This window comes from Alligator mississippiensis, chromosome 16, assembly GCF_030867095.1.
Source record: "Alligator mississippiensis isolate rAllMis1 chromosome 16, rAllMis1, whole genome shotgun sequence".
NCBI lineage: Eukaryota > Metazoa > Chordata > Crocodylia > Alligatoridae > Alligator > Alligator mississippiensis.
The window spans coordinates 13,487,149-13,514,640 of NC_081839.1; the positions used below are offsets into that span (position 1 = coordinate 13,487,149).

The window sequence follows — 27,492 nt, forward strand, 5'->3', positions numbered from 1 at the left end:
TCATTAGTTCTCCCCTTTGTACATTGAATGAAGTTGCCAAACTGCTGGGGACAAAGAGGGACAAGACATAGCAAAGACAAGACGTAACCAAGAAACCCCCAGAGCAATTTCTCACTGCTTGGTCACATCCAGGTCCCTGATGGCTTCAACTAACACGACCACACTCACCGCTCCACACGCTAAATAGTTACAACAGATTGTTATTGCACCATCGACCATGTGTTAATATTACTAATTTCACTAAGGTACGAAAATCCACTAACCAAAGCAGTAAGGCAAGCGGTAATAATGTCATGTCATGTCATGTCATATACTTCCCTGAATGCCTGTGCTGAAATGTCTAGAGGTAAAAACAATGTTACTATATAGCCAACCTCTTGAGCACCTCAGCCTTCAGGAAACAACAATCTATCTAGTAACTGTTAAAAGATTTAAAGTGGCCTTCGGTATACGTATAACTGACTAATGACAACTAATTAAAGACTCCTTGTACAATTAAAGTAAAGAAACCCTGGATTTGGCTTCTTCTCAGGTAATTAGTCCAAGAGTCCTCCTCTTCAGTAACAGGGGTTGTGAAGGCTTAGCAGCTGCCTGCTAAGCGGCCTCACAAAATGGAGGGGACGCTGCCTCTCAGCATCGCGCAAAATGGAGGGGAAGCTGTCCCCTCAGCAGCCTCACAAAATGGAGGGGACGCTGCCTCTCAGCATCGCACAAAATGGAGGGGAAGCTTCCCCCTCAGCAGCCTCACAAAATGGAGGGGAAGCTGTCCCTTCAGTGCCTCTGGACTCCAGCAGCTGTATCTCACTACCACAATACGGCACAACTAATTAAAGAAATAATAAATAAATAGACACAGAAACATCTTCTTCAAGAAATCGTCACTCTCTCCCTTCATGTTAGATCAGGACGAGATTGTCATTCCATGTGTCTGAAGGACAAATGAAGCGTTTCTCCTTTCCCTCCAACTTTACAGGAAAAGTTGTGCAGTATTTCAGATCATATTTGACACCTGATATATGAAGCACTTCCCTTAATTCTTTGCTGCTCAGCTGTTTCAAGAAAGCTGGAAATAGTGAGATCTTATGAAGGGGAGGAGGGAGGAACCAGGAAACTATAGGTCAGTTCGTGTCAACACTATCCTTGGGAAAACTCTAGAAAAAGTCATTAAGGATCACGTTTATGGGAGCCCAGCAGGGGACATGATGCTGAAAGGAAATCATCATGGATTCATTGCAGGCAGATCCTGCCTGAATAACCTGGTTTCTTTTTATGACCAGGTCGCAATATGCTTAGACGCAGGAGTCGAGGTAGATGTCCTCTACCTAGGCTTTAAGAAGGCCTCTGACACCGTATCTCAATCTGTTCTCGTAAATAAACTGAGCGGCTGTGATGGAGATGACTACACGGTCAGGCGGGTGGCAAATTGGCTGAGGGGTCGCACCCAGAGAGTGGTGGTGGACGGGTCGATATCGACCTGGAAAGATGTGGTCGGTGGAGTCCCGCAAGGCTTAGTCCCTGGACCGGTGCTATTCCATGTCTTCGTCATTGACTTGGACGAGGGCGTGGAGAGCACCCTGTCCAAGTTCACAGATGATACCAAATAACGGGGCAAAGTTAACACACCAGAGGGTAGGGAACGGATCCAGGCAGATCTGGACAGGCTGGAAAAACGAGCAGAAAGAAATAGGATGCAGTTCAACAAAGACAGGTACAGAGTGCTGCACCTGGGCAAAGAGATCCACCAACCCACGTACAGGCTGGGGGATGACCTTCTCTGCAGCACGGTGCCGGAAAGGGAGTTGACTCCAAGACGGACATGAGTCGTCAATGTGACGAAGTGATCAACAAGGCTAACCACACTTTATTATGCATTAGGAGGTGCATGACGAACAGGTCCAGGGAGGCGATGCTTCCCCTCTGTGCCGCACTGGTCAGACTACAGTTGGAGTACTGCGTCCAGTTTTGGGCGCCGCACTTCAGAAGGGATGTGGACAACCTCGAGAGGGTTCAGAGGAGGCTGCTCGTATGGTCAGAGGCCTGCAGGCAAGGCCCTACGAGGAGAGACTGAGGGACCTAGATCTCTTCAGTCTTCGCAAGAGAAGGCTGAGAGGTGATCCTGTGGCTGCCTATACGTTCATCAGGGGAGGGCAGCAGGGAAGAGGACACGCTCTATTTACGAGGGCACCCCCTGGAGTAACTAGGAACAATGGCCACAAATTGACGGGGAGTAGATGTAGGTTTCAACTCGGGGTTTCAAAATAACAGGATTGTTAAACAGACAACACACTACACAGCCCCATGAAGTTATTGGTTCACACTCTCTCTCTCTCTCTCTCTCTCAAAATGGCAGCAGGAGAAAGAGACTCAGTGGAAGGGCTGGAGTCCAGGTGGGGAAGAGAAGCAGAGTGCAAGTCCCTGGTGGAAGAGGGGGCAGGGGGGATAGCTGCCTCTCCAGGCTGGGAAGGGGTCCTTGTCTAGTAGGTGTTGTCCAGAGCAGGGTTGCTACTAAAATGAAATGCTGAAGCTTATCCTATGTCTTAGCTCACTTATACATATCTATAGGGAATAGGGAGGGGGGGGGGGAATGTCAGAAACGGTTAGGGAAGGGGAGGGAATGCATTTTAGAAGAAAAAAAGAAAATCTGGGGGGTTTGCTACATATTAAAATAAACAGACACGTAAAAATTTTGTTCAAGGAATTGTGATTGTCTCTCTTCGTGTTAGATCAGGACAGGATTTTTCCAGCTCCTTCCACGTGTCCGAGGGAGAAAAGAAACATTTCTCCTTTCCCTCCAACTTCACGGAAAAAGTTGTGGAGTATTTCATATCATATTTGACACCTGATATATGAAGCACTTCCCTTAATTCTTTCCGGCTCAGCTCTCTATCCCTTAGAAGTAATTCACTTGGGGGTCAACTGATGTGCTCGCAGGACCGCGGGCCACCGGGGAGCGTGCAGCGTGGGCGAAGGAGGAAATGGGCGTGGACCTGGGGGCGGGGGAGCCTGGGGGGAGGGGGAGGGGCCTGGCGGAACTCATCCCCGGGCGTTGCCGCGGCAGCGTTCGTATCATCGCGCCGGCGCCGGGGAACGGCAGTCAGTTGCAGTCGGCGGCCGGAGCGGTGCTGACGGCTGTTCTCCATCTGGAGAGGAGCGGGTAAGTGAGGGATGGGGAAAGCTGCCCCCTCTTCTGCCACAACATGAGGTGAGCAAGGCTTGCAGACAGGACTCAGCAACCCCTTCCTCAGGCAGCATCAGCCCTGTTCAGACCATCCCATACACACCATTAGCCGAGCCCTGTACCAGCCTGCTCTCAACCCTGCCACAACACACACCTAACACCCGAACCTTGACAGAGGTGAAAGAGGGGAAGCACGGCAGTCAGTGTCCTGCCTCTACGAAATGTTGTCAACGTACGCTCAAGAGGTCTGACGTAGAGGGCCATGCCCCCCCTGGTTAAATAGGGCAGCCAAACATGAGCGCCACGTTAGGATCACACCTCAGGTTACCAGGTTGTGGCTCCAAAGGATGCAGTTTCGTCTAGGAAATGTTTGTCTTCCTTCCTCCTTCTGCCTGTCACATCCTCAAACTCACCCATGAAACTATTAGCTAACAGCGTAGACAGCTCCTAACATTGCAACCCACAGAGGTGTCGCTCAATCCCCACCCTTCTTCACTGATCGCACTGAAGGATTCACTTCCTTCGTTGCCCCACAGTCAACAGATGCAACTATTTCAGACAAATCCATGAGAATGAAAGACACCTTTTGTTGTTGTTAGTGATTTTCTTGGTGACCGTCGCCAAGTCCCAGGAGAGCCTGTTCCAGAGGAGGATTTCTTTCCTGTCACCTTTCCCCTGCACAAGCAGCTGAGGATCAGGTAATGAGACAATGCACCCTGAGGCGCAGGTGGTTGTGAAGCTGGCATTGAAGCAATGGTCTTTTCTGATGTCAGGTTGGGGATTACTAATGTTTTTTCCCAAGCGCGTGAGCAGTGCAGAGGAGCCCAAGTCACTCTGGAGGCCAAGCCCTGAATAGCACATGATAGGAATTGCTTGTGCTAATTTAACCTTGTCTGTGTATTTTATTTTTGATTCAGACCATCTCTGCCTGCCCTGGTGACTCCAGGCTGCCAAATCCTTCCTGCTCCAGGTCCCCCTATGCAGCCAGGACGGATGGCATCTGGCACCCCACCAGCATAGAGGCAACAACAGTTGTTGGTTAAGGAGATATCATGCTAGATGTACTTAGGGTGCAGAACATGGGTACAGGCCTAGTCGGGAAAAAAGGAACTGGGTAAGAAAAGGTAGAGGGAGCGCGCCTTTTGAGAAGAGAGGCCAAGAGCAGACATGAGGGGCAATGGACCTGTACAACTTTATCCAGTTTTGCCACCGAGGGCTGTAAGGGGAAATCAGGGAGGGGCAGTTATGCCTGGGAGAGAGCAAGGGAAGGGGGAAGGGGGAGGGATGCAGGAGAAAGGGAAGTGTTTAATGTGTTTGTAGGGGAAGGGGCAGTGCACGACGGCATATTCCAACAAGTCTCCTAATACATGGCAGAGTCCCCTTCCAGGTACAAGACACATCCACCTAGCTGCATCTACTGAGGCACCCAGCAGCTGCAGAGACTCCTGGGAGGCAGGACCCGTTGAGGCCAAGGACCACAGAAGAAGGCGAGGAACCCAGCCAGAGGGACTGCGAGACTCTACCTAGCAGTCCGCCAGCCCTCCAGGGCAAGTGAGTGGTCCGCAGCCTGTCCCAGCCGCCTTCCCATTTCTGGCCAGGGAGGAGCAGCTGTGGGCGGGAAACCATATCCCCAGAAGTGATGACATCTCCTCTGGGGCTCTCCAGCACCATCATCAGTGTGTTTGCAAACATCCCCAAGGAGTGGAGGTCCCAACACCTCCCTTGCCAGGGGCCATTCCCCCGGCCACGTGTCCCGGGGGGCCCAAATCTGTGGAGTTTCTGAGTGCTCACAGCTCCCAGAAAAGGTGCCCTACTTCCCAGGATGTATCCTGAGTCCCAACGTTCAGTCCCCCTGACTTGAATGAGGAGAGCAGGCAAGGGCAGGAGGAGGGAGTTGTTAGTCCAAACTAACTGAAGGTCTCTGGTCCTGAGCCAACAGCTTGCAAACCTCTGACAGCCAATAGCTGGCACCCAGTATTTAGGGGAAAGCATGGGATGTGGGGGAGTCACCCAGCTCGGGGAAGGGGCAGACAGACAAGTAGGGAGAGACAGCTTTGAACCCACACTCCTAACTGTTTCTGTGTCAGGATGGAGAGGCTGAGGCGGATCCTCAGAAAGAGGATGGCAAGAATGGCCCCGGGACAGGAGAAGGACAGGAAGAAGCCTGAGGAGGAGGAGCAGGGCGGCCACCACCAGGCAGAGGCTGCATCAAGGAAGGGCAGGTGGTGGCACTGTCTCGTGGGCTGGAGAAGAAGGGCACCTCCAGCAGCCACGGAAGAGCAGGGAGAGGAGCCAGTCAGGCCCCGATGGAGGTGGCCCAGGATACAGCTGGGCAGGCAGGGCCCAGCACTGCCAGAGACCCAGGCACAGCCCCCGCGCAGCTCCAGCCCCAAACACAGCAGCCAGGACCCCAGCGCTGAAGCCCAGCCGAAGGCCACTCCTCACGTGGCTTGGGAGGAGAAGCCAGGCTCCCCAGGGCAGGAGCTGCACAGGCCCTGGTTCAAGCTGGGCTCCAGCTCCTCCAGGGAGGACAGTGACAGCTCCCAGGAGGCTATGGGCCTCCAGCAACATGCTGCCACCGCCAGAGGTGAGGTGACACCCAGACGTCCTGTGCAAACAGGGCAGTGACCCCTGAGTGCGGTGAGTCGCTCTGTGATGGGGCCGGGGGATCCCAGGCAGAGCAACAGCCTGAGTGACAGGAGGCCTCGCACCCCCAGTGTGGGCCACAGACATGGTCCTGGGTGGGGAGCGGGAAGAGGGAGCCTTGTACGTGAGGGTCCCCAAATCTCCCAGAGGGGCAGGCACCTCCCTGGGGTGCTGGGACAGGCGGGGCCTTAGGCAGTGCATGGAGAGGGGCCATATAGCACTTGGGCAGCCACGGGGCCATTTCCTGGGCTGCAGGAACGTGGACACACCTCTCCTCTGCATTGCCCCTGTTTCCCCTCAGCAGCAGCAGGCATCACAGTCTCTCCCTCTCCCTGCAGATACAGTCCTGCCCTTCTACAAGGCAGAGGAAGAGCAGAGGGAGGACTTCACCTACCTGGAGGAAGCCGCCCTCTCAGTCATCCTACGGCACCTCCAGAGCACGGACCAGGTAGGAACATCCCAGAGCTGGACCAGCACCAGCACCAGCCCGTCCACTCTCCCACCATGTGGCCCTCTGGGGAGGAGGAACCGAGTGAGCCACAGCCTTTGATGGGCACGTGCAGCCCACGTGGGCTGGGACCCTCGTCGGGGGTGCTTTTGTCCCAAACAACCTGGGGACCCCTCCCCACAGAGACCCCATCCCTGTGCCAGACCCCATTTGCCCAGGAGGAGATGTGGATTGAGAACGGGGGATACCACCAGATCTGAGCCCCACGCTCCCCTTGGGAGGGCAGGCAGGTTCCTGGCTATGAGCCGGCCTTTTCCCATTGTAACTTATGGTGTATGCAGACTGTGAATGAGGGGCTCACTTTCCTCCGTGCCGTCCCCACGCTGTGCCTGGCTACAGTGAAGAGGGGCGAGGACACCCTAGAGCCGCCCTGCTGCAAAGCGGCACTTGTGGAGAGGATCGTGGTGAGTTCAAAAGAGCACTGGCTGCTTCGCGTCAGAAGTTAAGCAGCCAGGAGAGGATGTGTGAATGGGGACTGGAGTGAAGAGGTGAGGGCAGGTGTTGCTAGGTGTGTGGATAGGGGGTAGAGAAGCGGGACATTGTGGGGTGAATGAGTACAGGGTGGTAGGGGAATGAGAGGGCTGGAGGACAGATGTGGGAGCGGGTGGGGAAACCGGGTGACCAACAGGGTGTTCATGAGCATGTCGGAGGGAAGAGGAGAGCCGTGTTCAGTGAGGGCGGAGGAGAGAACTGGTAGGGGGGGGCCAGGTTGGCGGTGGCATCCAGGTGCCCCAGGAGCACTGTGAGGTCTCCTTCTCACGCTCCCCCATGCGTCTCTCAGGTGCTGATTGACAAGCTGTCCGACTGTGAAGAAGAGCCCAGCACCATCCTTCCTTACAGCATGGCTGTTGTTTGCATCCTCAGGTACTTGTTCACTTGCCCAGCTGCACTAACTGCAGCACTGCTCAGCTCCAGAGATTTCCCCTGGTTTGCCGACGAGGTGGGAATATGTCCTTTCCCCAGGTTAGGTACTGAGTTTCCCTGTAATGATGACACAAGGGCCTTCAGCAAAGGGCCGACAGTGTGGATACTGTTGGAGGGTCAAGGATCAGTGGGACGGGCAACAGAGGGGTCAGTGGGCCAACCCTGACCCTTGGGTGCTGGCACACTTCAGCCTTCCTTGAGGTTTCAATTCATATTGTCGCCTCTGGGTGCCTATTTCCCTGTCGAGACCTGCCCACATCAGAGCCAATGCCAGCCCCACAGAGCTTCATGCAGACAGGCTCCTCTTTCCTGACAGCAAACTGAAGCCAGCCCTGGAGCCAGCCCTGGAATCGCGCCTCCTCTACACCGCCCTCCACAAGACCTTCCTGATGGCCACAGGGCACAACAGCCAGCACATCCAGGTACCTCTTTCTCTCACCGCACAGTCCCACCAGCCATCCCCTGGCAGACATGGCACAGGACTTTCCAGCACTGACCCTCTTGGCTCTCTGTCTTCTTCCAGGGCATGCAGCGGATCAGCGTGGAGTACCTGGAGGCCACGCTGCGGTGTCTGCTGGCAACTGCCCCCAGCCTGGCCAGGCTGCAGTTCATCGGGCAGGTGAGCACCATGGGGAGAGGCTGGGTTTAGGACGGGGGCAGCTTCAATGACCTGTGCACTGCAGGAGCCGGTCCTCAGAGCAGAATCCCTGGCTCCTTCCTTGAGACAGGAGTCTGGTGCAAGTTCACCATGCCGATCCCTCAGGGATTACCCACAGAGTGGAGGATGCCCCTTTGGATTTGGCTTTGCAGCCTGGCATGGGTACAGGATTTTGTCTCCTTCCTGTCATGCTGTCTTTGTTCAGGGAGGAGAGGAGCATCCCTGAGACAGAGTCTGGTCCCAGCTTTAAGAGACAAAAACCATCCCTGAGATGCAGAGGGAGGGGTCGGGGCTGGGAAAGGGCGTTTGGGGGCAGGGTCGTGCTGGATGCAACAATCCCTTCTTACAGCGTTTGGCCCCCTGAGGCTAATGTTTTACCCTGGGCTAAAAGGGTCAGCACTCAGGCGGGGGTGGGGGTGGGGATCATTGGTACAACAGGAGCACGTGTCCACTGCCATGAACTTCTTCCACCCACAGCACTTGACCTTGTGGCTCCAGTTGGAAGATAAGAGGGACAGAGCCACAGCCATCAAGATCACCACCAGCCTGCTCTGCTTTGCAGTCTCCCTCCTCCCACAGTTTGAGGTAAATGAGCCTTGTGTCAGGTCCTGACTTTAGGCAGAGGCAGGGCTGGTGAAAAAGCCTGTGGGATAGCAGTGGCAGCGGTAAGTGCGGGATAGGAGAGAGGATCCCTGCATGGCAGAGTGAGGGCTGGGAACTGGCTGTGCTTGATTCAAGGGCTTGTGCTCCTGGCTAAGAGCCCCTGTCTCAGGAGAGGGCAGCAGCTGCCATAGAGTGCTCCAGGCAGATTCATGCCTGTCTCAGGAGCCCTGCTGCTCCTCCTGGAGCAACAAATGCAGGGAGTCCTCAGGGGGGCCCGCTCCTAGACCCTTGGCTCCCTGCTGTATGGCAGGCAGAGAGATTTATTTCTCAGGCTTCAGGAGATGCACACGGCCCAGAGAGCCTGAGGTGATTGCCGGTCAGACATAGATGGACTCCCCTGTCCTCTGCCTTTCCTTAGGACTCGCCCAAGGTGCCCCTGGTGGGTGACCTGGTGGCCCTGCTGGGTCTGTGCATCAGCGACCCAGTGGAGGAGATCAGCCGCCAGGCCAAGGAGGGCCTCTCCCACCTCTACAAGATCTTGATGCATCAGAAGGGTATGGAAACCTTGAGTCCAGCTGTGGGAATCTCCTAAGAAAATCAGCCTGTCCAGGGTCTGCAAGCTGGAAAGTTGACATAGGGGGAGAGTTCACGGAGACATGAGGGCAAAGTGGCCTCAGGGAGGGCAGGAGCAGTAGCCTTGAACTCAGGGGAGGGACTGTAGGGTGTTACGTAACCCTTGGGCTACAGCCTGGCTTCAGTGAGATCGGGAGGTTCCCCTCTTAGACATCATCTGTACCATGGCACCAATCCCAGGGTCTGCAGTTCAGAGCGCTCACATGTTTTCAGTTCTGAAGCCAGAACAGCAGCTCTGACCAGCCTCTCTCTGTCCTAGGGCAAGGCATCCAAGAGGCACAGGAGCTGTGCCCATCAGCCAGCACCAGCACCACCTACACCGAATCCTCCTCTACATCGATCTGGCCACAATGGGAGAGGTAAGGATGCTCTGCCCATTCTGTACACCAGCTCAGGGGATGGGGCTGTGTTCCCCTGGAATACCTGCCTCCTGCCTTCAGGAGGAAGGCTCTACCTTCAGCCCACAGCACCCTCTGTCAGGCTTAGAGCGAGGAGCAAGGGTGCATGGTTGTAAGTCCGAGTCCTAGCCACGTCCATGGTTTGTATGTCTTGCATGGTGTCACGCTGACGTGGCCCAAGGACAATCCCCTGGGAGGGAAGTTACTGCAGGACCCCACTGTCCCTCCCTGACTGACACTGGAGGTGCTGAGCTGGGCAGCTCTGACCTGGGGCTGGCAAGCAGCCAGCACACACCCACCATTGCTCCAACAGATCCTTGCAGGAAGTCCCATTCTGTGCAGAAGCGCAGACAAGCTGTGCTCTTCTCTCCACAGTTAAAAAGCAGAACCACCCTCCCCTTGGGTTTCAGTAGGCAGCACTGTGAGCTTCCATCCCAGGCTACTTGACAGCCCCATGTGAAAGGCAGGGAGAAGGCCAGGGCAGGAGAGGGGAACAAGACCTGAGTCCTCCTCTCCTTATCTGGACTTTGCATCCGCTGAGAGATTTGAAAGGCTGTCGAGCAGAGTGACCTGCCATGGCTCCAGCCAGGCTCTCATCCTCCCCACAGCCCATCAAAAGGGCAACGCATTCCAGTTCCTTGACGGGGAGCCTGGCTCTGGGATGCAACAATGCCTTGTGTCCTGTGGGTTTCAGGCCTTCAGGAAGATCCTCTCCGAAGACCAGAGGAGAGCGTTTGCACAGAGGGCACTGCTGGGGATCCACCATGTCATGCTGCACGTGAGCCAGGCCGGGGTGGTTCTGCTCTATGCCATCCTGGGGCAATCTGGTCACCTGACGGGGGCAGAGGTGAGCAGCATGGTTGGATTCAGGAAATGAGTGGCAGGACACACTCTCTCACTTCTAGCCAAGGAGAGGGTGATTTCTGGGTAGGGAAGCTAAAGACGGTGTGTGTTTGGTGGGGGACAACGCGTCTGGTAGACATGTCTTTGGGCTGGTTTGGAATTGTGCTGGTTCCAATGTCATTACCTGACTGTCCCTGGTGGCCCTGGAGTCCCTGACTGGTTTCTGTACCCTTGCAGGAGAAGGAAATTCCTGTCAGGGTACTGAGGAAGCTCCTAATCCTGAAATGCTTCCATCAGCTGCCCAAAGAGCTGCAGAGGCACAGTCATCTGGAGAGTGCCTCAAGGATCCCCATCTCTCCGCAGCAGCGCCATCCATCTTGATGCAAGCAAAGGCTGGGTGTGAGGCCACGGATGCCAACTGCGAGGCATGGGACACGGTGTAGGGGAGGTCGGAGCCGTGTATATAAGCCCTAGGTATCAGCGTGTGGCAGGGCACTGCTAGTGCCTGCCACTTTAAGGGCTGGGTCAGGCATCCAGCAAGTGCCTGATGGCAGCAGTCATTTTGACAACTTTGTATATAAAGGCTGCAGTCTGCTGCTGCCAGCCGAGGCAGAAACATTGCCTCGCTGAGCTGCAGCAGAAACAACCAGGCGGTAAGGGAAAGAGCTTATGGGGATGGCTAGGAGGCTCTTGGTCCTGGGCACGACCGAAAACTGCACCCTGCCGGGAATGGGTGGCCTGGTGGGGCTCCTAGTGTCGTGGGAGCCCCCAGGAAATGCCAGGCCAGTTACCACCCCGGTGAAAGGCGGGTCGGGGCGCCTTAATAACCCCAGCTCCCACAACCAGGTGGGTAACCCCATAGTAGGCCTGAGACGGCGGAACCCTGTGAGAGAGCGGACTAGATGCTCACAATCCTGACTTGAGGCACCCTCAACTGGTCAGTGCTGGGGCCAGGACCAGAAGGGTCAAAAGGGCCAGGGGCCCACTGTGAGGGACGCCCAGAGCCAAGGGCCTGGGGTTTCTAACTGGCCTTGGAGGGGAGGCCAGGGCCTGTGTGGCCAAAGGTCCCGGGGTGTGGGGCACACCTGAGAGGGGGAAGAGTGCAGGGAGGTAGACAGCCCAGAATGAGGGAGGAGTAGGCCGCCTGATTGGAAGGAGCCAGTTGGGGTCCAGACTGGAGGATTATGGGGCCCAGGATGGGGCCAAAGATGCTAAGAACTGGGATGCCATCTGTGAGACATGAGCTGCAGCATAGGGGAGGATTTGGAGCTGCAGATAACATCCCCAGGCATTCGGGCAAGAAATGGACAGCCTACCTCTTAATTAAGACCATCCTTTTGTATTGCCACGGTGTGGCAGGAAAGAGGCGGGCGCTTAGCCCAGAAAAACTTGGGCAGGAAGGGCCTCCTGTTACACAGTGCAAGTAAATGGGCAGCTTCCTGCCATGTTCTCATCTTTCACCTGTATCATCAAGGTTGTGGCAGGTGAGGGAGGCGGGCGGTTAGCCCTGAGAGAAGTGGGTGGGTCAACGATTTGACCGGCCCCAGGATGCCCACTTTTTACCAGTGGACAGGAGGATTAAGGTTCAACCAGACTGACCAGCAGCACTGGTGTTGCGGGGGACTCCTGCTTTGGACACCCCTCTGAATTTGGTTGGTGTTTGCGAGAGACGCACTGAAATTAGATTAAGGGTTCAAAAACATAAAAGGGATTGCTTTAGGACTAAGAGGAACATGAGAATAAAGAGGATAAAGAATGATAATGACAAGGCAGGTAAACAATGGGAAGCACACACAATAATACCGATGCAGTACTTTACTAAATATCACAATCAGCTGGAAGGCCCAAATGAAATAACAGGAAAATGGAAAATGGCATCAAGGAAGCAGACAGTTAAGAACAGGGCAGAAAATTATGGCATCCAGAGGATGAAACCAGTCTGTCAATCCAAGGTGGTTCAAATAGGTTGGAAGGTCACCTGGGACTGGGTTGTTCAGCTCTATTGCCTCTCACCCTCCATGTGGAGCAGAGATTACACTCACCAGTCTCTTAGAATCGGATGCAGCCAGGCACAGCTCTCCCACAACTCCAATCATAGCACCTTTGCCAGTGTAGTGAGAGAACAGCTGCTGATGAGTCAGGCAGTTGTGTGAACTATCCGAGGCCAAAGTACCCTTTATAGAACCTACCTGTACGGCATGTATCAAGAATGGAATCACCTTACTACGTCTTAGAGCTCATCATGTTGTGAGAAACTGGTTATCAACTTTCAATATTGAGATTGGGCGGTAGGCTCCACATGTTAAACCTTTCTTTCACTTCTTGAGTAGACAAATAGATAAAGCTGTTCTTGCTTCTCTAGACAGAATTCCATTTTCAACTATTTCACTGTACATAGTTTATAATAATTGTTGCCAGACTTTTCTGGAAAGTTTTCTAAAATTCAGATGGAAAACTGCCAGAGCTTTCCCATCTCTAAGAAATGCAGCACCTCCGTAACTTTCTGTAACGTGATCTCCTTCTCTAGTTCAATTGCTTGACATATTCAAATCTAATTCATATAGCTTCTAATCTAATACTGTATTATCATTGGAGGTAATTATTGCAGAGATCTGCTATTTGATGCCTCTGCCTAAAGTCTTCTAGCCAATAACTTACCTGCCTTGTCACGCCACTCATAGTCATGTTAACTTTCTTGACCTGACATGCAATCCCATGTCAAAATGTTTATGTATCATCACAAGAGACTTATTCTGTCTGTCTGGAGCACTCTGATTAGTTGTCTTGGCAGCCAATCGCAATGCTGAAACTGAAACAACCAAAAGTGCAGACAGAATAAGACCATTTCAGACAGATATGTAGACAACTTAGAGGTAGAACAAAGCACTGGGGCGCTCTGCTGTGGAGTGGGTAGGGTCCGGCGAGGGCACGGGGGTGAGGGGGCAGGGTTGAGAAGTGGGGAAATAAAGCAGTGAGGGGCCCGTTCCCTTTTTTTCCCCTCCAGAACCTGCCCGCCTCTCCTGCAGCCAGAGGGTGAGCTGCCAGTGGGATCTGAGCTGCTGGGGGCCTCCAGTGCTTCCCTGTATGGTGATGGTGCCCCACAGGACTGCCGGGCCGGGTGTCAGCGGGTGGGTGCTGCCCATGCAGTGCCGCCACCACAGCAGGAAGCACTGGAGTTCCCTGCAGCTCAGGGGCTGCATGAACCACTGGCAGCTCACTCCTCAGCCACGGGAGATGCAGGCAGGGACCGGGAGGAAAAAAAATGAAGATCAGGCCCCTCACTGTTTTTGTGGGGTTTTTTACTTGGCAGAGCCTGCCTGCATGAGTTGCCACTGGGTCTTACAGCTCCTGAGCTGTAGGAGGGCCTTGTACTTCCCGCAGCGGTGGCAGACCCCCACTGGGCCGGCTGGGCAGGGTGCTAGCTGCTCGGGTGCAGCCCCAGCTCTCAGGCAGTATCTGCCAGAACCAACGGTGCATGCGGCGCTGGAAGCCTGGGTGTTTTCAGGGAAACTCAGGCTTGGTGGGCTTCCAGAACCCCGTGCACCGTCCCTGCCACCTTCTCACCACCTGGAACCACCCGGGAATGGGCTGGCTGCCCCGGGATGGTAGTGGGATGGCAGCTGGGTGTGATGGCAGCCAGAGAAGGTGTCAGGGATGGGGTACGGGGCAGTGAATACCCACCAAGCCCAAGCTTCCTCCAGCACCCTCAGGCTGCCAGCACCCCCAGGCTGCCAGCACCCCATGTACCATCCCCATCGCCTCCTCCAGATAGGGCCCTTGTACATGTGAGGAATAGCGCTGTAATATGTTATGAAGAAAACTAATACACATGGGATGTGTTTTACTTTGCTATGTAAAAACTCATTTAAATCTTAACATGCCACCGAACCTGTATATCATTACACATTTAAATGGTTAAAAATGGGCAACGAAGCCACTTAAATGGGCTATTTCCTCACATATACAAGAGCTGTTAGTCACATATACAAGGGCCCTCTTATTCTATGACTGTAACCAAGTCACAAGGTCAAACTTTTGACAAAATATGTGCTTGTATTCCTAAGCCTGTGTTTACACATGGACAGCTTTATGTAGCCATTTGAAGGGTGAGAATTTTTGATTCTGTTAAAGTATTCGGTCAATCACTATCCTAAAATCCTGTATTTAAAGTAATAATTTTGCAATAAAAATGTAATCACAAATGTTTTGTTGGTTTCATCTAGTTTTGAATTATTATTATTTTAATTTACATCCTTGGGGATCTTACTGCAATATTTAAACAGAAGTAAAACTCTAGATTCCTTTCATGTCATCACAGAAATACACCAAAGAAACCACACCAAAGCAAGTAACACATGCGCTGCGGGGGCCCAGGTGCTTCCCTCGGCAGCAGCGATTCCCCTGCAGCCACCCGGCTGAGAGCTAGGCGCACTGGTGCAGCCCCAGCTCACAAGCAGCACCCACTGGATCCAAGGGTGCACGGGGCGCCGGAAGCCTGGCCATGCTCAGGGAAGCTCAGCTTTGGTGGTATTCCAGTGCCCCATGCACCGTCCCCGCCAGTAATAGATTGCAGTAGACTATCGATTCTTGGCAGTCAGTCACAATGGTTAATGACAGGCAGAATAAGCAGGGCATTATAATAGAAAATTTTAAAATGATGGAATAAGAAGATTTCAGGAAAGAAAATTTAAGAAGTCTGGAAGACTTCGAAGTCCATCTAGTGAACATGAATATGACAGAATGCGAAACAGGCAAGCAAGAGAAAAAGGAATTGGCTGAAGAAAGAAAACAACCTTTCGAAGCTGACTGAAGAAATCATTTAGCAGTACTTGGTCAAAGGATTACTAAAAATCCTGTATTTAAAGAAATACTTTTGCAATAAAAATTTAAGTGTGAATGTTTTGCGGTTTTCAGCTAGTTGGAGTTCTATTGTGCTTTTCTGAGGGATCTAAATATATTTTCATTTTGTGGAACTAGTTTATGTGCTCTTTCATGATGTGAAATATCTTGCTCTGCTGCAAATAACATTTGAGACCTGTCTTTTGCCCTTTCATTAGCACACTTTATCTATTTCCCCCTAAAAAGTAGCTTTTCAAGGTTCCCTAACCAGTCACAGCAGATGACATGTAATGCCTGTTGTCTTCAGTAAACTATGCGATCGATTTCTCCATTGCTCACAGAATTTAGTGTCTTTAAGCAATGAAGTATGAAGCTTCCAGCTTCCCTTGTTCTTAATACAATGATTTAAATCCATTGCTATTATAATGGGAGCTGGGTCAGAAATTAAGATGTGTTGTATTTCTGCACCTAAACAAGCAGGAACCAGAGACCGGGTATGAGAAAATAATCAATCCTGAAGTACGACAAGTGAACTGGTGAGAAACAGGTCTAGCCTCTCACCTCTGGGTTGGTGAAGCCTCCAGATATCTACCAATCCTAGGTCTTTTTAATAAATAAGAGGGCTTGTTTTCAGTTTTCTGATAGACTCTGTTAACAGTAACTGAGTTTTCAAGCACCGTATCCAATACGCAGTTCCAATCACCACCCAAAAGATTGGACTTTGTTGCTGACATATTGGTACTGTATGACAAAAAGATAGCATCTCCACTACTCTTACCTCCCCTCAGAGTCGCCCCATTTGTTAATGAATGTGAAAGCAATTAGTTTGTGAACGAATATAGCTGTACCTCTGCTTCAAGAATTGCATGAAGAGTGGGATACAGCTTTTCAAAGCATTTCTAGTAAGAAAAGCAATCCGACTGTCCAGAGATGGTAATGGTCTGAGCATTTTCATCCCTTCGGTAGGCTCATTCAATGCTCTCCCATTGCATGACATTACAGTCATTGTCATTAGTTCTCCCCTTTGTACATTGAATGAAGTTGCCAAGCTCCTGGGGACAAAGAGGGACAAGACATAAGAAAGACAAGACGTAACAAAGAAACCCCCAGAGCAATATCTCACTGCTTGGTCACATCCAGGTCCCTGATGGCTTCAACTAACACGACCACACTCACCGCTCCACACGCTAAATAGTTACAACAGATTGTTATTGCACCATCGACCATGTGTTAATATTACTAATTTCACTAAGGTACGAAAATCCACTAACCAAAGCAGTAAGGCAAGCGGTAATAATGTCATGTCATGTCATGTCATGTCATATACTTCCCTGAATGCCTGTGCTGAAATGTCTAGAGGTAAAAACAATGTTACTATATAGCCAACCTGTTGAGCACCTCAGCCTTCAGGAAACAGCAATCTATCTCCTAACTGCTAAAAGATTTAAAGTGGCCTTCGCTATACGTATAACTGGCTAATGACAACTAATTAAAGAGTCCTTGTATAATTAAGATGAAGATATTCTGGATTTGGCTTCTTCTCGGGTAATTAGCCCAAGAGTTGTCCTGTTCAGTAACAGGGGTTGTGAAGGCTTCCCAGACGGAGGGGCAGCTGCCTGCTCTGCGGCCTCACAAAACGGAGGGGACGCTGCCTCTCAGCATCGCACAAAATGGAGGGGAAGCTGTCCCTCACAAGCCAGGGAGGCTTGCCTGGTCCACGCGGCAGTGTGACGGGAATGCAGCGCAGGAGCCCAACAACTTTGCTGCCTGGGACACGCAGGGGAGAACGGTGATGATGATGCCATCGAGGAGCGCTCTGCAGAGGGGTCGGCAAAACGACCCTGCGGGCGACGGGGTTGAGGAGTACCAACCCTCTCTCAGTGAGTATGGACTCCCCCTGGGAAAGGGTAAACCCCAGGTACTTACCTGGGGCTTGCATGGAGGCGCAGACCAGCTGCTGGTGTTTCCTGTGGTAAGTCTGAGCTGCGGTGCGAATGGAAGGACGCTGCTTGATCTTTGATTCGACCAACTAAATAGTTGGAAAACCTGTTCTTTGCAAGCTTTCGGGCACAAACACCCTTCTTCAGGCATAGGGACAATCTGCTGGCGCTTTGTGTTCTCCATGGTGGAAAAGAAGTCAATATGCAAACTGCAGGTCTGTGAATATGCGAATATGTGGCAGCGAGGATCAGAAGGGATGGGGGACAATAAGTGTGAGACAAATAGGTGGCGGGGGGGATGGGAAATGGTGAACTGGTGCTCAGCTGTAGCTGGCAAAATGCAAGTTTCCCCAAGTAGCTTGTGCACAGGGAAAAGAGGGATTAATTGTGTTTCGAACCAGCGCTGTAGAGATACGCCTAGGTGTTCGGTAGGTAACGGGCCTGCAAGCAACAAGGAGCTCATTTGCCAATGCTGCCACATCAAGTGGACTTCAGCCACCACCTAACTGCATGTAAGAGTCTTCCCACCAGGGATCCTGATTTTCTCGGATTTAAAAAAATCCCAATTTTCAGCTAAAAAAAAGTAACTCCAAATCTACATTTTTCCATGATTAAAATGCAACACCACTGTGTACACATCTCTATATTAGTGGTGTTTCATTTAAATGACGGAAAAATGTGGATTTGGAGTTCCTTTTTTTTAACTGAAAATTGGGGATGTTTTGTAAATCAGAGAAAACTAGGATCCCTGCTCCTCGCTGTTTCTTGTGCCTGGGAGGCACCTGAGAGAAGGGCAGGGCAGTGAAAAAAGACCCTTTTGAAAATGGAGATGCTAGAGGCAAACGGAGACTGAGAGAGAAAGGCAGCAGGGGAGGAAGCTGAGAGTACAAGTGAGAAGCCAGCAGGGATGTTTCCTGAAAGAGACTGCCTGCAAGGTAGCCAGGTGTTTGGGGCCCAAGGGTTCACCCGGTGTATTGTAGCTGACCAGTACACACTGCTTTCTCTTTAAAGAAAAGAAGAAGAAGAGCCGCTTGCTTTGGGTGCGCTCCGTCCCCTTGAAGAGGGAAAGTCCCCTCCCAGAGTTAAGCCAGAAGGTACGGGAGCCAGAGAGAAGAAATCGGGGGGGTTCAGGACCCAAAAGGCGAGGGTGCCAAAAAAAGGAATGGACTGGTAGCACCAAGCAGAGGGTTGTTTCTGGTCTTGAATCACTGAGGGGACAAAGACCCCTTGGGAAAATTAGGTGATTTGTTTTAAAGGAGCCCTGAGGATTTCATCCCAGAGGTTAGCTGTTAGGGGTGTACGAAGCAGGCCGTATTTGATTTGGATTTGCATTTGGCCTGATTCAGGGGACACTGATTCGATTTGTTGATTTGGATCATTGTCCCGATTTGATTTGGCTGAATCCAAATCTGCAGATTCAGTGCTGATTTGGAGAATCAGCGATTCAGCCATAGACACAGCTTTAAATGTTTTTTCTACATAGCTCGAGGTACCAGGAACGGCTTGTGAACGCCGAGATGGTGGGGCAGATGGGGCGTCCCACAGGAGCGTGGGGGAGGGTGGCCCGCGTGCTCAGCGGCGGACCTGGAAGTGGACCAGAAGTATTTCCGGGTCCGCCGCCAAGCACGTGGGGGACCCCTCTCCCCCGCATCTCCCAGTTCGGTGAGCAGCTGCAAGTAGACCCCGGGTGCCCCCCCAACCCAGGAGGCACTAGTTGTCAAGCCAGGGGTAGGGGGGGTCACTTGCACGCTCCGCGGCAGACCTGGAAGTGAACCGAAAGTGCTTCTTGTCCACTTCCGGGTGCACCGCTGAGCGTGCTGGGGACCCCCCTGCGCTCCCGTGGGATGCTCCGTCAGCCCCACCATCCCGATGTTCACGAGCCACCTGGTACCTTGAGGTATGTAGAAAAAATATATAAAGCTGTGTCTATGTCCGAATCATCGACTCTCACCTGCCCCCACCCTGCACACAAATCTGGGAGTATGTGTCCCCCATACCCCTCTGGGAGCGCGCACAGATGTGGGGAGCCAGCTCCACCCTGCCTCCTGGATGAGCTGCCTGCAGCCCCAGCCCGCTCCCCACCCCGGCCCCGGAGCCACGCGGTCCAGCCCCAAACCCTGCATACCACCTGGGCTGGGCTGGAGCTCTCCAGAAAAGTTCGAGGGTGGAGGGAGGCTCCGCAAGTTATTTTCCCTCCATGTTATCCAGGGAATCTCCAGTGTATAATACTCGACCAGTCCTTGGAACAGGCAAAAACCTTTGTCTCTCCATTCTGCAATCGTGTGCTCAACACTGGGCTTCTGATGAGTGCTCTCTACACTGTGACCCCTTCCCATCCTGTCATTCATGAATTCTTTTCTGCGCATTGGCCACATTCGGGAGATGTCGAGGGTGTCGCCAATCTCCCATCCCAGCCTTGCCTACAGCTTGGTGGTCAGGGCTTAGCTCACTGTTGTGGGAAGTAGGAAATGGAGGGTGCAATCTTTCCAGTCTGAGGGGGACCTCGAGTTCAGGTTTCCAACTTCCTGAGAGAGTGCTCTAACCACTAAGCTTATGCAAAAGGTGGACATGACTGCAGCTTCCCCTCAGAGGTAGGCTCCTTTTAGTGCCAGACATACCACCCTGAGTCAGGCACCTGGGCTCTGAGGAGGAGCAGGATTTCAGAGACAACCCTCTGGTTCCTGTTGTCTAGGTCTAGGCACCTTTATGCCCAGGTGTCCTCAGACAGAAAGTTGGGTTATTCTGAAGGCGGCATCCTGCTTCCCAGCGTTTGGGCAGAGAGATGGGAACGCTTGCCACATTTGTAGAATTTTCCTGAGATCTCTCCCTGATTGATGAAGGAAGGAGGAGATTTTACTCATGTGCACAGCAAGAAGTTCAGCTACCTGTGCAACAGTATCTCCCCCTTCCCTGTGCTCAGGGAAAGGCCAGGGTGGGGACGGGGATGATGGTGAAGGAGAAGGTCTCCGGGTAGCTGTCGATATGGTGAGTGACTACAAAACTTCATAAACCTGAGGGTTTATCCAGTTACTTCTGTTGCCAATTTTCAGTGTACATGAAAGCACCCCTTCTTTAAAGCAGTGCTGATGTGATTATTTTGGAGGAGTAATGCCAGGATGTGAGGGAAGGCATAACATTGGGTTTTCTATAAGAAAGGCTCCAGGGAGCCAGAAAATAGGATTGCAGCTCACTCACTGTGGGAAATGTCTCCAGCCACATTCTGTATGAACAGGGGCATCAACTTGGCCACCTGATTTACTCAGACTTTCCTCAGTTTAAAACACATGGAAACAAGAACACGTAATGGAGTCAAAATGATTTCAAATTTAGGAGATAGCTGCTTTGGTTACATTAGAATAACCAATATAAAGACAATAAGTTCTAAGCAATATAAACGCAAAAGACAATAACATCATAGAAGAGGGGCCAGCAACATATTCAGATTCAGTCTGCAGAACCACTGGCGGTGGAGAGCTCTGCCTGCGCCTGCACCTGCCCCCATGTCAAGGTCAGGCAGCAAGGGGTTGTGCAAGAGCTGGGCAGTTTCTAGCTGCACCCGGGCCTCTGCCACTTATCGCCACCACCGTCCCTCAGTTGTAGCATAGGCAAAGCTTTCAGCCAGTGGGAAGCTGCACTCTCCCCCCCAGCCAGAGGGTAGGGGGCTGAGAGAAGCAGTGGCAGTGGCACAGGCACAGCTCCTAGATGCCTGACCCTGGTTTGGGCTCAGGAAAAACTCCCCACTGCCAACGTGCTGCTAAAGGCACTCGGTCCACACCAGACTGGAGCCGTATGGTTGCGGCCACTGTATTAGGAGACTTTTCTTCGAAGCCATTGCATTCAAAAATCTCTCATTTCAAATTTGCAAAATTTCAAAAAACTTGAGAAATATTATCTTTTATCCTCACTACAACAAGGCTGTAGGTCTTCCTATATTGTTTCAAAGTGCCCTCCAGTTAAGGAGAGGTACATTGGCCATAAAAGAGAACGCTGTTGGTTACATTGTTTTTGATAAGGTAGAGGAAGGGGTGGTCAGCCTTAAACTCATAAGGCATCCCAGGACTTGTATAAATTATTTCAACCCCTGTAGCAGCAGCTGCTTCAGTGCCCTCTTCATTAACATCCACGTAAGATTTATGGATGGCTTTGGACACAGCCAGATCACGGTTTCTGTTCATTCCTGATAAATCAGCCTTTGAAGTGTCAAACAAATCGAGCATCCCCATAGCCTGCAGAGTTTTCCCAAGGTCATAGCTTTCCTGAATCTTGAATCGGGGCAGGTACACATTCACGTTTTGTTTATGCATCTCCGTCATTGTGGTCCACTCTACAAATTTTTTATAGGTGAGTGCGCTGTCAAGCTACAGGGGCAAAAACAGGAGAATAGAAAACTTAGGATGAAAAAACAAAGAGACCAAAGAGCTGAATTTGTGCAAGTGGAGTGAATCTGGTTTTCAATTTCATGTTTAGTATGCTTATTTAATTACAAAAAACAAATGGATTACCAGAACACAGCTCATAATCAAATGAAGAATGGGAAGTAGGACCATTTCCAAATATATTTTAATCTTTTCCTGTGTCTTTTGAGATAAAGATATCAAATTGTATTTGAAATGTGGGAAATATCTAACCAGCACAATTGATGCTCAATCCTGCCGCGCTCCCAAAGTAACATTTTTTAGATTGTCACTAAAAAGTCATATTTTCAGGATTCATTGTTGAATTTTTTTTAAATCCCCAAAGTTTTATTCATTAGCAATTTACCATGTATATTTTGTCTAAGGAAATGAAATAGAATGTTCTCGGTCTAATAACGGGCATCTTCAAAATCCACAGTAAATGGGAGAAAATATAAAGAACCTTTACTATTGTCTTTTCTTTTGTCTGTACTGCCCAGGTAATTGAAGATGAGCAAAGATATCAGTGCATTCATAGGCAGCGTATATAAGCCTTTTATACACACCCTCAGAGATCAGAGGATTTACGTGTTCCAGGCCAGTGGAGTTATCCTTGATATCTTTTGGTAAAAAAATGAACATACTCAGTTCTCCTTCTCCTTTTTTACCGTAGGGGAGTTTGAGCACTTGAATCTCAGGTTCCTCTATGATGGCCAGATTGTAGTAGCCATTCTGAAACATCATCTGCACATTCTTGGTCCGATTCTGTAATATGAAGAACAGACACGAAGAGAAGCAGAAAGCACAGACATTCCCCTATCCAGAATCTGTGTACTGGAAGTCACACAGTCAAACTGGGTCTAGGATCTGTTTCTGGCCTAGGATGAAATTCTCCACAGGTAGCCAGCCCCTGTTCTATCTGTCGGCTTTCTGGACCTGAACAGTGGCATGTTGTGTTCCTCCCTTTCAGCCCCTCTCACATCAAGTTCATTATAACTCTCCTTTTCATTCTACAGAGGACAATATCGACTTTTTTCCGACTTATGGGTTAGGATAGAATTTCCCTCAACCCCATCATGCATTTGTTTTGACATCTCAAATGAGGACATTTTGTTTTAAAGAACACCAGAGAAAAACATCCATTTGTTAAGGAGAAGAATTAAGTTAAAATCCCCTGGATATAGTTACGTTCCTCATTTTGGAACCCAACATTATAAAAGTCAGAATAGCGCCATGCCAGAATCCTGTTTTATAGATTTGGATTGCTTCGGGCTCAAGAACAGAACATGAACGCAACTTCTTATCAGGTGTGTCGTGATACCTCTAGGACACATTTTATGCAGACTGAGAAAAGAAGTCATTAAACACGTTGCCTTTTCCACATTGAGCAATTTTAATTCCCTTTCCCCAATCAGTAATGGACCTACACTTCCTTTGGTCCTTGACATCTAACTTCAAAGGGTGCTTGTGGGTCTCGTAGTAGCTGTATTACAGTGCCTTGGTCTGCCCGGGTTTTTCCTTTATTGCCATCTGTAGTATTGTAGCTACGCTTCCACATTTTGAGAGATTCCTTGTTAAGTTTCAAGTCACAAAAGCATTTGCTGTTTAGCCAAGCCAGTCCGTTGACGTGATTCTTAACCTTCCTCACACAGGGATGACATATCCTCGTGCCCTTAATATTCCCTCAAAGGTACAACCAAATTCCCCGATTCCTTTTTTCTTTAAATGTACTGTCCCTGGGATCCTGGCCACTAGTTGTTTGAGGTTTTGCATGCCCGTGCTAACCTTTACTACTTATTTGTACTCTTGTCATGCCTAAAGCCATACTTATGGTCAAAGACCCTACTGGGGAAAGCACTGTATAAATCCCGAGCATTCCCCACAGAACAGCTTCACCTTCACAGAGGGCTACTGGATTGTAGGCATTGCACTTGCAGTGTTTGGCAAGCCCTAAACCTGCTGGGTATCTTGAGTCTACCATCAATCCCTGACCATTGCAAGGTCAAACTATCATCACCATCAAATCAGCAGCAGTATCAGGCACTGCCCTGGATTTACCAGCCCTCTTTCAGAGCCAGTGAAGAGAGGGAAGATTCAAAGGGAGGGGAGAAAGCCAGGCTGAGCAGGCTTCTTTCTGCTCACCTCTGGCACCCAGCAACCCAACATCCCAGTGTCCCCCCTCCCCACACACGCATCTCTTTGGAAAACAGCTGTCTCCCATTGCTAGCAGACAGGTATCTGTGAGCTCAGGGAGCAGCAATCTCCTCTGCTGCCAAAAGGCAAAGTTCAACCCCTGTTCTTGGTGCATGAGGAGGTAAAGGGGTTGTCTCAGCTGAATGGAAAGGAATTTGCCTTGACCTTTTTGTTGAATAAAGAACCCAACACATGCAAGCTGTAGAAAACCACACATGGAAATGATGCATTAAGGAAGCAAATCAAATGGTTGCCTTTCAACCTAAATGTACAGCCCTGTGTGTATACATCGTGCTACTGTCTGTAGTCAATGATCTCCGAGCCAGAAAACTGTTTCATTTAGTGCACAGGTAAGTTTGGTGTTCTCAGACTTCCAGAAGCATGACTTTGGATGGTCCAACATCTTCTCATACTTTTGCTGTTGGTGGGAAAGGAGGTGTTATAACTAGTCAAAACCAAATGAAAGAACCTTATTTAGACTTCAAAGTGGTACGTGTCCAGCCAGCATGCACCTCTGAATGCTCACCAGTTTTCTACGCTTGCTTGCAGTGCTACTATCCAGAGTAAATCACTCGACGCTTCTTTGCTTTTCTCTTTCTGCAGAGCTAGTCTTCCCGCAGGGAGCAAACGTGTTCTCTGAAATGAACAGCCAGGGCAATGCAGACTTCAGTATAAGAAGAAAACCAGCTTTTGTTGTCACCCCAGGGCCTGCTGAAATCAAGAAAAAGAGGAGGCGCCTGCCTTGCCTCTTTAGAGGCAGCAGGCTCAGACCTGAATGAAAGCTTTTTAAAAGGGAGCTGACATAAATAACACCGTCAGGCTGGGGGACACTGGGAACCTGTGGGGGGTTGGGGTGCAGGCATGGGAGGGATGGGGTCAGGTGGGAATGGGGAGCAGAAGGAAATATAATTTATGTTCAGGAGGGATGTTGGGCACAAGGAGTGGGAGGGATAGGGGGAAAATGGGAGGGAGGTTTGTTTCAAGGCAGGGATGGGGGTAGGGTTTTGCAATTGCAAAGAAGCAGACACCCGGGTGGGGGAAGGGGTATATACCCTTCCCCCTGCCCCCCCAGCACTGCCGGTGCCCCTCACTCCCATCCCACAGCCCCTTTCCCTCCCACCCCCACATACCTCCTGGTGCTCCTCCCTTATCCAGGAGAATGAAAGTAACCATCAATCCCTTCTTCAATTGCCCTGATGCCCCTCAGCCTGCTCACCTCTGCCTGGAGTCCCCTCTCCTGCCCCTCCAGGGCCTCAATCCGGGCACAGGTGACACAGGCAAGAGACTCCCGGCACCGATGCTACCCCCAGGCCTCACAGGTCCCGCCCAGCAACCCCCGCAGACAGGGCTCAGGGCACTGCCGACCCACCCAAGGGGCCTGTCTCGGTGGAGGCCTCCCAGGAGCTGCGGGCCGGAGGCAGCAGCAGGGCAGGGGTTTGGCTGTGCTCCGTGTCACTCCATAATAGCACCCCTCCTCCTTCACTTTCCTGAATCTCTGGCATAAGCCCCCACATGCTCCTGCCCACGACTGGCCTGTGAACTGCCGCAAACTGCTCCGCTGTTGGGAGTCCCTGTTCACTGGCTGCCTGGTCCCAGCCTGATCCCCAGCAGTTTGTGATGCACTCTTGGGAGACGAGGTTAGTTATATGCTCAAGACCTTTCCCAGCTTGCAGTAGCATGCATAGTTTTCAAACTTTTTTTAGGAAGGCTTCTAGATCACCTCCATGTTTGTTGTGAGGGAAGATTGGGGTGTTCAGCCTGAGGGGAGCAGCTGGGGCTCGCTACGCGCCTGCAACTCCAGGGTTTGACTGCATCCTGAGTACTGCGCGATGGTGTTTGCACTTGAACCTGGCCTCTTGGGCACCACGCTCATGATGGCGCTGGACCTCTTCGTGCTGGCACTGGCCCTCCTTGTGCTGGCACTGGGTCTCCTCCTCCACCATCTCCATTCGCTTCAGCTCTAGCTCATGCTTGAGCTTGCACTCCTCAGCTTCCAGCTGCAGTTGGTATTTGCACAAGTCCCACTCAGAGGATGGCCCCTCGGGTTCTGCATGCACGTGTGGAGGTGATCTTGCAGCCTGGTCATCATCACACAGGATCTTAATCAGGTCTTCTCTCTTCTGCTCCCTCCTCTCTCTTTCATCACCTCTTTCAAGTTGACCGCAGTCATGTGGTCATACTCGTCAGCCACCCCAGCTATCTACACTGACCACTTGACCCGATGCCAAATTAGAGATTGTTTGCTCAAGGGTTTCCAGTGACTCTGTTTCCTTCCCCAAATAATGCCTTCAAGACACAGGTTGTCGGATCCCACAGCTACCATCACACGTGGTGGGCCAGTAGCTAGTGCTCCTGCATTGAGCCACCCACCTCACTGAGCCTGTCCACCTTCCAGGCTCTAAGTGCCCCCCTGGGGGCACCTCACGACCAGGCACCCCCACTCCTGGACCATGCCTGCAAGGCTGGGGAAAATTAAGCCACCATTCTCGATCTGGACTGATCTTGGCCCTATGCCCCATGGGAAACAAAGGCCTAGTAGTCTTTGAGGGTATTTGATCCACTGCTACAACTTGGGGTGCCTCCCTGTCTGAAGCAGAAATAGTGGTCCCCCTTACTAAGCCAAACCAAGGGGATCCCAAGGCACCATCTACACCCTCTCCCAATGAGTCTCCCATGCTACGTACACAGGAGAAACGTATTGGTTACAAGAAGTAGGTTTGGAATATGGCACAGGATAGAGCAATATCAGAGAAATCCCTTAGTGCAAACGGTGGCATGATAGCCTTTGATCACGCATCTGAGTTCATGCAGGCTATCTATTTAGTTAGTGAGGCTGTGCAAAATTTTGCCAGGTGTTTCATTTCAAAGCTGTTTCAAAGTGTTTCAGGCTCAAAACAGTGACATTGAAACAGAACAAAAGGATTTGATACAGCTTGGAAATGAAACGAGGGCACTCAGAACATTTTGAAAGTTTCAAACTATTTTGCGTTTCGAAGCTGGGCTTATTCGGGTTCAGCACCAGTCACAGGTGACAGGGCAGCCTCCTTTCATCCAGCTCACAGGTCTGGGGCTCGCATCCCTGGAAGGAGTCCAGCACAGCCTGGCAGCCTTCCCGGGGGTACAGGCTGCACCCAGCATTGGAGATAAATGCTGGTGCTGCCTGTCCCAGGCAGCAGCTGCAGCCTCCCCTCATCCGGCACAGATACGGGAGCTTGGTCCCCCACAAGTAGTGTGGCACAGCCCAGCAGTCCTGCCGGGGTGCAAGCCCCTGGATCTCTGCTGGGCATGGAGTGCACCCGGCACCGGAGAGAATTGCTGCTGCCTCCTGTTCCAGGCAGCAGCTGCAGCCTCCCCTCATCTGATACACTGATCTGGGGGCTCACACCCCTGGCAGGGCTGCTGCGCTGTGCCAGACTCCTCCCAGGTATGCAAGCCCCCAGATCTGTGAGCCGGATATGACAAGGCTGCCGCTGCTGTCGGGGACAACAAGTAAGCCCTGTTGCAAAATTCAAAATGGTTTCAAGCTTTTGAAATGTTACAAGTGCCCTTCTTTCATTTTGACTCCTTTTGTTGTGTTTCAGTTTCACTGTTTTGAGCCTGAAACACTTTGAAACAGCTTTGAAATGAAACACCCGGCAAAATTTTGCACAGCCTCACTAACTAAATAGATAGCCTGCATGAACTCAGATGTGTGATCAAAGGCTATCATGCCATCGTTTGCACTAAGGGATTTCT

At 51.3% G+C, this 27,492-nt stretch overlaps 1 protein-coding gene across 1 annotated transcript; it reads left to right on the forward strand.

Moving 5' to 3' along the window:
* The first annotated feature begins 3,028 nt into the window (after positions 1 to 3,028).
* Positions 3,029 to 10,521, forward strand: LOC132246521 (maestro heat-like repeat family member 5). Its single transcript, XM_059719656.1, has 11 exons — positions 3,029 to 4,729; positions 5,266 to 5,765; positions 6,163 to 6,272; positions 6,614 to 6,736; positions 7,114 to 7,196; positions 7,573 to 7,678; positions 7,780 to 7,875; positions 8,392 to 8,499; positions 8,936 to 9,071; positions 9,410 to 9,509; positions 10,243 to 10,521. The coding sequence occupies exons 2-11, from the start codon at positions 5,267 to 5,269 to the stop codon at positions 10,328 to 10,330; spliced, it is 1,449 nt and encodes a 482-aa protein (XP_059575639.1). The 5' UTR covers positions 3,029 to 4,729; position 5,266; the 3' UTR covers positions 10,331 to 10,521.
* The last annotated feature ends 16,971 nt before the right edge of the window (positions 10,522 to 27,492 follow it).

Excerpts from the sequence above, each read along its gene's own strand:
- LOC132246521 (XM_059719656.1), top strand. The coding sequence starts at position 5,267 with ATGGAGAGGCTGAGGCGGATCCTCAGAAAGAGGATGGCAAGAATGGCC. Across the intron at positions 5,766-6,162 it reads ACATGCTGCCACCGCCAGAG|ATACAGTCCTGCCCTTCTAC; the intron begins GTGAGGTGACAC and ends CTCTCCCTGCAG. Across the intron at positions 8,500-8,935 it reads CCCTCCTCCCACAGTTTGAG|GACTCGCCCAAGGTGCCCCT; the intron begins GTAAATGAGCCT and ends GCCTTTCCTTAG.